Source organism: Epinephelus moara, chromosome 14 (assembly GCF_006386435.1).
Source record: "Epinephelus moara isolate mb chromosome 14, YSFRI_EMoa_1.0, whole genome shotgun sequence".
Taxonomy (NCBI): domain Eukaryota; kingdom Metazoa; phylum Chordata; class Actinopteri; order Perciformes; family Serranidae; genus Epinephelus; species Epinephelus moara.
The window spans coordinates 7,232,119-7,241,167 of NC_065519.1; the positions used below are offsets into that span (position 1 = coordinate 7,232,119).

General features: G+C 38.9%; 1 protein-coding gene across 1 annotated transcript; it reads left to right on the plus strand.

Moving 5' to 3' along the window:
• Nucleotides 1-619: 619 nt before the first annotated feature.
• LOC126401372 (enhancer of rudimentary homolog) lies at nt 620-5,586 on the plus strand. The gene is made up of 4 exons (XM_050062592.1): nt 620-744; nt 1,499-1,586; nt 3,147-3,267; nt 5,283-5,586. Exons 1-4 carry the CDS (start codon nt 742-744, stop codon nt 5,383-5,385), a joined length of 315 nt encoding a protein of 104 aa, XP_049918549.1. The 5' UTR covers nt 620-741; the 3' UTR covers nt 5,386-5,586.
• Nucleotides 5,587-9,049: the final 3,463 nt, after the last annotated feature.

The following is a 9,049-nucleotide window of genomic DNA, read 5'->3' on the forward strand; positions in this document are numbered from 1 at the left end:
AACATTTATTATAATTTTGGGATATAGTGAAAAACACTTTATTCGGTCTTGTTGGCAAATATCACATCAATAAGGCCAGAGTGCTTCAGATTACACCAAATGTCCCTCTTTTTGTGTTTAATTACAATATCTCTTTGACGAACAAGGACGCTATTAAGACTTTCTACATAATTGACAAAATTAAACAATTATTTATACAACAATAAGTATTATAATTATACAAAATACAATTTCATGTTGTTTATAGTAATTTTTGTTGCATGTTCCTTTATTTTGTAATGTTTGATTTTGAAATTATAATTTTCAAATTTCATAAAATGGAGTATATATCTGTTTGTACAATTAACTGTTATATTTGAAATAAGATTAAAAAATGAAAAAAAAAATAATAATAAATGAATAAAACATTAACCGGAAGAAGGCTCCTGCTACTGCTCACTGGGGGAGCGTTCAAGATCACAACGTTGTATTTTAATTTGTTTATTTTTCTGTTATGCTGAATAACATTTGTGATTTAAATAAATCTAACTCGTACGCGTTTGATCTTTTCGACTCGAAATTAGTTTTCATATCGACAGCAGACTAAAATTAGCGACAACAAACAGAATAATTAAAAACTTAAACAGCCGACGCTTTGATTTCAGTAAGCTAGTTGTACTTCCGGTGTCACAGGTCAACTCGTCCGAGAGCAAGCTAGGAGCCAAGAAAACCCACGGACACCTCCAAAAAACTGTTAAAATCATGGTCAGTATGTCGTTATACAGTATTCATAGCATATATGTTTGTGAATCCATGAAGAATATTAGTTTTCACAGCAGAGTGTCTGTTTTATTTCAGCAGATCAGATGTTAAATGAGGCTACAAGCTCTGTGCTAACGTTAGCATGAGTGTGGGGGACGTTTGGCACCTGAGCAGCTGCACTAACACTGAGACGAATAAAGCACAGATTTACTGCTAAACAGCCCCCAATCGTTTGTTAGTTATTTGACTAACTAACTAACTACTTTATTACCACTTAAAGTCAATGTTGGATAACACATAAAATTATTTAAAGATGTAACGATGGGCTCAGGTGTGCGTCTGTTTGCGTAGTCCTTGATTTTTAAATACATCTATGAATCTTGCGGAAAAAAACAGTCTTTTGTTGTGTTTTATTTTATGACTACATACTATTGACTTACAGATACTAATATACCGTAGCTATACATTAACAGACCGATAAATCACTACAAAATAAGACTAGTGGTGACCATTGAACTGCTACTATTAGTTAAACATCATGGCAATCACCTATCATGAGTTAGCTAACCACCAGAGCTCAAGCAATGTCTTAAAAAACATATTCAGTTTATATTGGTGTAATATGTATGGAACAGAACAAGCAACACTGCACATGTGAATATGTGTATCATTATTTGATTGCATTATAAATTGGCTGTCACACCTGGAAGCGAGATGAAATTAAACACAGTCTAACAACATGTGTCTGGTTTTTCAGTCCCACACCATCCTGCTGGTGCAGCCCACCAAGAGGCCAGAGGGAAGGACGTACGCTGATTATGAATCTGTCAACGAGTGTATGGAAGGTGAGCTGATGGTGTTTTGGTGCCTTTATACTTAAGCTGCATGTCCCTCCATCGCAGCACAAACAAATAGTCTCTTATAGACATGCACTTTATGTAAATGTAAAAACGGCACTGGCAGTCTTACTGGGTTGAGCCTAGTAAATACTCAATAAAACTTTCAATTTAGCTTGAGTTTGTAGCAGTAAATAGTTGAGTTGTATCTATTATCTTCACTGTTAATGTGTATGTATGCAGCTTTTGTATACTCTCGAGGGACTTATGGTGGTCTGGGTGAGAACAGTAACACTTATTTCTCACAAATATTACAAACCTAGTAGTAGTTAAAAGATCTTGGTGTGCAGCTGTAAAATAATCTGTAACGCACATGTAACATGAAAGATGGACGTAAACAAAAATTCAGTGTCTTATCAAAATTAAGAGACATTGATGTGAAACACCCGGGAGATGTCATCATTTATTATACCCAATGTGATGATGTCACTACTAGATCGTACACTGTTAAGTTGAGTGCCCATATTTACCTTGGTTTGATTTGACCTAGATACAGAATTTATAGTATGCACTTTTGTGCCCTCTTACACAGCATATCTGTAAGAAATATGGACACGACTCTACTGAACTGAGCTCACTCTTAGTGGACACTGATAAAAGAATCTTAGTCATGTCACATGCGTGTGTTGCAGTACTTTAGCACCAGCAGGCCTCTACTGAATGATGGGACTCTGTGTTGTTAGTTGTTTTACCTTTTAATGTTTTTACTAATGGGTTTATCTGATATGTTTTTTTTTTGTATATTGTTTGGACCCAAATATTTTATTTGTTTGTGTCAATAGAATAACTAACTAGGTATAACTGCATTTGCTAGATAGTTAGCTGACAATATACAGTGCAAATGTTTTAACAAATTCCTTCATCAGCAGCAGGGTCTAAAACAGTGTCCAGTCAATAGACAGAATCACAGTCTTTGTTAACAACAACTTCATCAGTTAGTATTTAGCAACCTAAAAAGGGAACCACTGAAAGAAATATCCATATCACTTTAAGTGCATGGTATATTTAGAATATTTTCACTGCTTTAACTTGCCGTCAGACAGCCTTATCCAACAGGGAACTGAAGCCGTTATCTGAAAGCCACCAGACTCTATTGACAAAAAGTACACAGGAGGAACACAGGAGTTAATGGTCTACAGCTGCCTCTGTCAGTTAGTGCCTGGTAAAATGGATACATTTTTACAAATATAGCATACACTTAAAATGATGTTGCTTTTTTAGGTGGCTGAAATATGTTTTGCTGCGGCGGCGTCCACAGCAGTACATTGCTAAGCTTTAATGCAGGTGGATCAAAGACACTAGCGAAGGAGCGCAATACATTAAATAACTACAGCAGAAACCTCAGATAGGCCCGACCACAGTGTTTAACTATATGTCTTTAAACATTACAGTTACAGCTGAAAATGACAATGTAAATAAACAACTTTGCTGATTTCGCATATCTCTGCAATAGAAATCCATTGCCAGTATTTTTATTTTCTTAACATGTATCTCCTGTCTCCTGCACAGGTGTGTGTAAGATGTACGAGGAGCATTTAAAGAGAATGAACCCCAACAGTCCGTCAATAACATACGACATCAGCCAGCTGTTTGACTTCATCGACGACCTGGCTGACCTCAGCTGTTTGGTGTAAGTTTGATAAACTGACCCTATTACTGCTTAAAATATTGAGTGTCGACAGGCAACTCTCCATGTAATGTGACTGTATAGCATGCACAAACAGATATTAAACACAAAACATTAACTCTTGCAAGTATGGGAACAAAAGCACTTACTGTATAGAAGCGTAGTGTTTAGCTGAATTTCATCTTGTCATGTAATTCATCCATGCAGACAACACAGCAATAAGCTGTGAAGAATGATGTCTTACGGATGGTTTGATGTCTCTGCCTTCGTTCGCACTTCCATTTCTACCTTGAAACATTGGTTAAAAACATTCTGCTTCATCATATTGTTCAAATTTAAGATGTATGAGGCTAAACGTTTGAGTGAGAATGTTTAGCTTTGCATTACAGATGTAGAACAAGTCATGATTCAAACCCACACTGCTGCAGACATCCTGTAAGAGCAGATGAAACCTCTCTGTGCCTGAGGCCCCGTTAATTTAGGACGTTCATTTTTAAATAATTTGTTAATTTGGGTGATTCACCTGGGAGGTTCAAACCCCTGTGTATACAAGCAGCTACTCGGCTAAAGTGCCCTTGAGCACAGCTACGGTGCTTTTCTCTCTCCCAGTAGTTGAACTTGACTTAAAGGAAAACTTCACCCCCCAAATGACCATTTTTATATCAGTTACCCACCGTGTGTTGTGTTGAATTTGTGAAGAAAACTGTCTTTCTCGCATGACTCCACGGTGAACGAAGAATCTAAAACAGAGAAAATCAATTCATAGTTTTCTGCATTTAAGAAGAGCAAAGCTGTATCAGAACATTTGTTTACGGACTCTCACACAACCTGTACAGTATAATCCAAGTCTGATTGAACTCAGTACTTCCTAAACCAACACATTCTCACTCCGACCTCGTCACATATTTACGTTTGGTCATGGACTCTCCGTGTCCACATACGACATGCAAGGTACCCTGGGTGTGTGGGTTGTTGACGTTCTGGGACACCGTGTCACGTTCTGCCTGTTACATGCATGTTGTCTTTCAAGATACACTTCTGGTTTCACAGGAAATGTAACTTTTACATACAGTCTCCTTCAAAATATACACACTACGTCGGTACAACACTGAGAATTGACGGGTTTTTTTTATCTTCCACAACAAACGCATGTGGTTGGGTTAAGGAAAAAAGAACAGGGTTTGTCTTTAGAATCTTATGGGACGCGAACACCGCCGAGCGCCATTAAACTATAACGGCAACCGGTTGCGTATCATGCCGACATCAAAAGAGGGCTTTTTCATCAGAGTCTGACGCTGCAAGTCACTGCCCAAGCACCAGATTTCGACGACTTTGGAGTGAGACCGGGTTGCCTAAACAGGCAACCTTTTCCAACGAGGACTTGAACTACAAATGTTCTCTTTTCAAAACCAGACTCCATTGACAAGAACAATCATTTAACCCAGTGTTTAGGGTTAGTTCGCATTCACCAAAATCATAGTTACACAAATTAACTGATCAATGCAGTGGAAGACCAGCAGCTCCTGTGTTCAGGGAGGTAAAATTACTGTTTTTGTCAATGGAGTCTGGCTTTGAAGAGAGCACAAATGAGTGTCTACTTCAGTTCCGTTCCGTGTTTAAAAGGACTGTCTGTCTGTTTGGGAAGTACTGAGCATAAGACTGGATAAATGAGACTTGGATTGTTCTGCATGAGTTGTGCGAGAGTTTATAAACGGATGTTTTGATATAGTTTTGTTGTTGTGAAACGCAGACTCCAATGACTTCAGTTCATCAAGGATTTTCTCTGTTTTTGGATTCTCCATTCACCATGGAGGCATGCGAGAAACCAAATGTTTCTCTACAAATTCAACATGAACAAACTGATGTACACATGGTCATTCAGGAGGTGAAGTGTTCGACATGTAAAGTGTCTCATTCAATTGTTTTTTGTCAAATTGTGCATTAGAGAGACTGAGCATCCAGGGCATCCAAGCTTTAAAGCAATCTGAACCTAAATCTGATTTGTCGTGCTGTCTCAGGTATCGTGCCGACACACAGACGTACCAGCCGTACAACAAGGACTGGATCAAAGAGAAGATCTACGTGCTGCTGCGCCGTCAGGCCCAGCAGGCACAGAAGTGAAGCCTCTGACAGGGTGGAGGGTCGCGGGGGGGGGGGGGGGGGNTTGTTATTTTTTCTTTCTGTAACTTGTGTTGAAATGATTTGAGTAACCTGTTTTGAGCAGATTTTGACAGTTTTTACGGAACGTTTTTTTCTCACGAAGGGGAGGTGCATTTTGTATTTTAATGTTTGCTTTATTAATAAAGATTTCATTTAAATAAACTTTTCTGAATTGAGTTTTTCTTATTATGTCTCATTATATCCTTTTTTCTACTTTATCCTTTCTGTGTTTGTCCTTGCCCAGTTTTGTTTTTCCCCATCTTTTTCCAACTGTCATCTGCTATCGACTAAAAAAACCATTGTGTTACCAAGGGTGAGAGTTTGCTTTGCAGTCTTGCTCAAGGTAATTACCCCAGTTTTTGCCAAAAAAGCATCTCAAAATATATTTTGATTTTACTCCCGTGGGCAAATATTTACAGGTCCCTTGACTTTTCAGGACATAAAAATTAATTAAGGTTTTCTCCTTTCTTCTTTTGCCGTCTGTCATTTTTGTCATTCATTTACTGTCTTTAATTCTTATTTCTTCGTCCTTTCTTTAAAACTTTTTGCTCCTCTCTGTCTTTCTCCCTCTTGGACCGAGTGCCATTGACTGAGGTGCCACAGAGGATGTAAATTTGTTTTGCTGTCGTGCACATTTCCCCATTTTTCACTCAATACGGCAGCAAACAAGCTTGTCTTGAAATATTGATTTTTTTTTTCTTTTAACTGTACCTTGGAAGAATATCCACAATTTCCTGGACCTTCAAAACACACTGCCTGTGTGGGAAGATTAAAAATGAAATGTTTCCTCTACCTCTGGTTCCTGTCCTCTTTCTCTTTTTCCTTTTTTCTGTCAAATTCATGTTTGTGTTACTTTTCTCATTCCTTTTGTGTCTTTGTACATTTGTTTCTCCCTCTTGAACAGTTAAGTGTTGACTGTGGGTAACTGACACTAAGGATGTCAGTTTGCTTTGCAGATTTTTAAAAAATTAAGCTTTTCTGTCACTGGTTAATTTCTTACTGTCCTGCTTTTTCTCTGTTTTATTTTTCTCCCTCTTGAACGGTTTAGTTTTGACTGTAGGATGTCAATGTGCTCTGCATTTTCTTTTATCTTTGCAAATGTCATTGGTTTCATGTCTGTCCTGTCTTTTCTTCTTTTTGGATTTTTCGTCTTTTATCATTTTATCCCTAATTTCTATCTTTCCCAGTCTATTTCCTTCTCTCTCCCACCTTAACAGTATATAGACAAGTGTTAGTAAGGACGACAATGTGCTTTGCAGTTTTTTTTAATCTTTGTAAATGTCATTGGTTTCATTTCTTTCTGTCCTGTCTTTTCTCTTTTACATTTTTCTGTTTTTTTTTCTTCATGTTTTTGTGACTTTCCTTATTTTGTATTTCTTTATCTTTATTTTTTCTGTCTTTTTCTCCCTCTTGGACAGTTTGAGTTTGACTGTAGGATGTTAATGTGCTCTGCATCTTTTTTTTCTTTGCAAATTTCATTGGTTTCATTTCAGTACTGTCTTTTATTCTTTTTGGATTTTTCGTCTTTCACTGTTTTATCCCTAATTTCTGTCTTTTCCCAATTTCTTTCCTTCTTTCTCCCACCTTAATAGTATCTAGACAAGTGTTAGCAAGGATTATAATGTGCTTTGCAGTTTTTTTTAACTCTGTAAATGTCATTGGTTTCAGTTCTTTCTGTCCCGTCTTTACTCTTTTTTCATTTTCCCCATTTTTTCCCCTTCATGTTTGTGACTTTCCTTATTCCTTATTTCTTTATCTTTATTTTGTCTGTCTTTTCTCCCTCTTGAACAGTTTGGATTTTGACAATAGAGAGGTGACACTAAGGATGTCAATGTGGTTTGCAGTTGTTGTTTTTTATCTTTGCAAATTTAATTGGTTTCATTTCTTTTTGTCCTGTCTTGCTCTTTCCTTTTTTCTTTCAAATGCATGTTCCTATTCCTTTTATTGTTATCTTTATTTTTCCTTCCTTCTTTTATTTTTTTCTTCCCTCCCCTCTTGAACTGTTTGGTTATGACTGTAGGATGTCTACGTGCTCTGCGTTTTCTTTTTATCTTTGCAGATTTCATTGGTTGTATGTCTGTCCTCTTTTCTTCTTTTTGGATTTTTCGTCTTTCACTGTTTTATTCCCAATTTCTGTCTCTTTCTAATCTCTTTCCTTCTGTCTCCTGCCTTAACAGTACATAGACACGTGTAGGGATGATTATGTGCTTTGCAGTGCTGCACATAGTAATTTCCTCCTTTAGGCACAGTACAGTGGCACATTAGCGCGTCTCTAAATATTGATTTTTAACCACTCTGCCTGAGAAAGTATTTACAGTTCTCCGGACTCGGGGGAATTAAAGGAAGAAAAATCAATAAAATGTACGAGAAACATCTGTATCTGGGATGAGGGAGCTCCGCGGTGAGGTGCGGGGACATGTGAAGTGTGTGCCGGTGGCTGACGGAGCGCAGGAGGCGGTCAGCTGAAGCTGGATCCTCGCCTCCTCTGTTTTTTCCTCTCCACCTTTGTGTTGTGATCGGCTCTCCCAGTCTGTTTCTCACACCCACCCCGGTACCCCCCTCCACACCCCTCTCCTCCTCCTCCTCCTCCTCCTCCTTCATCCCACCCTACCCTACCCCATCCACCACCCCCTCCACCACCACCACCACCACCACCCCCTCTCCTCCTTTTAGCATCTGAAAAGACCACTGAGTGAGAATCGATGGCGCAGAGGCCCGCTTGACAGGACAATAAACCACAAAGAAGGGGTGAGTTTTTTTTACCTCCTCTTGCTTGTTTTTTCTGAATTGCGGAATTACTCTAATGGCACAACGATAAGGGAATCGCTCGGGGCTGGCAGTGTGGAAATGATATTTAACACAAGGCATCTTTTGTTACCGCGATATGATTTACAGCAGGCGTCAGCTGCCGTGGTCCCACTCAGGAGGAGAAAATCATTTTAAAAAAAAAAAAAAAAAAAAAAAAAGCAAAAAAAAAAAAAAAAAAAAAAAAAAGCAGCAGACAAATACCAGCAGGAGCAAACAGCGGCTCCGCATCCTGCATCGTTTGGGACATTAATTTCACATGAACACACATTCACCTTACGTAACCTACAAATGCATCACTGGATCCTGGTCCTGTTATTGCCAGAGAATAGCATGCACTTGCCGCTGCAGGTTTAGATGAGGGGTCGTTTGCCTGGATTTCATTGGGCGATGCGGTACCTCGAGGGTGTTAATGCGGTTGTCGTGTTGTAAACAAAAATATGTCAGCATCGGCATCGGAGAGGGAGGTTTGTCTTGTTTTATTTAAGGGACCTCCCCTGGAAATTGAGCGCGAGGCAGTGAGTAATGTTATAATTGGCTTGAACTGTGCCGAGCTTTTCCCACATTGCTTTTTTTCCCTTGCAGCCATGAGGAGAGGACAAGTCACATCCAAGACGCAGGGGGAGCCGTCTATTTACAGCTGAGGCGCTCAGATCTCATGTCTGTCATAGCCACAACAATAGCTTCCATTTTCCTCATCAGCGTCAGGCATGATCGATACACTATGACGCGATTATTGGGAAAGATTTGGTCCGGTCCCTTCAGGTGTCTGATCACACCAAGTGTGCCCACAGCTGAGGAGAAACTGATGAATCATGTA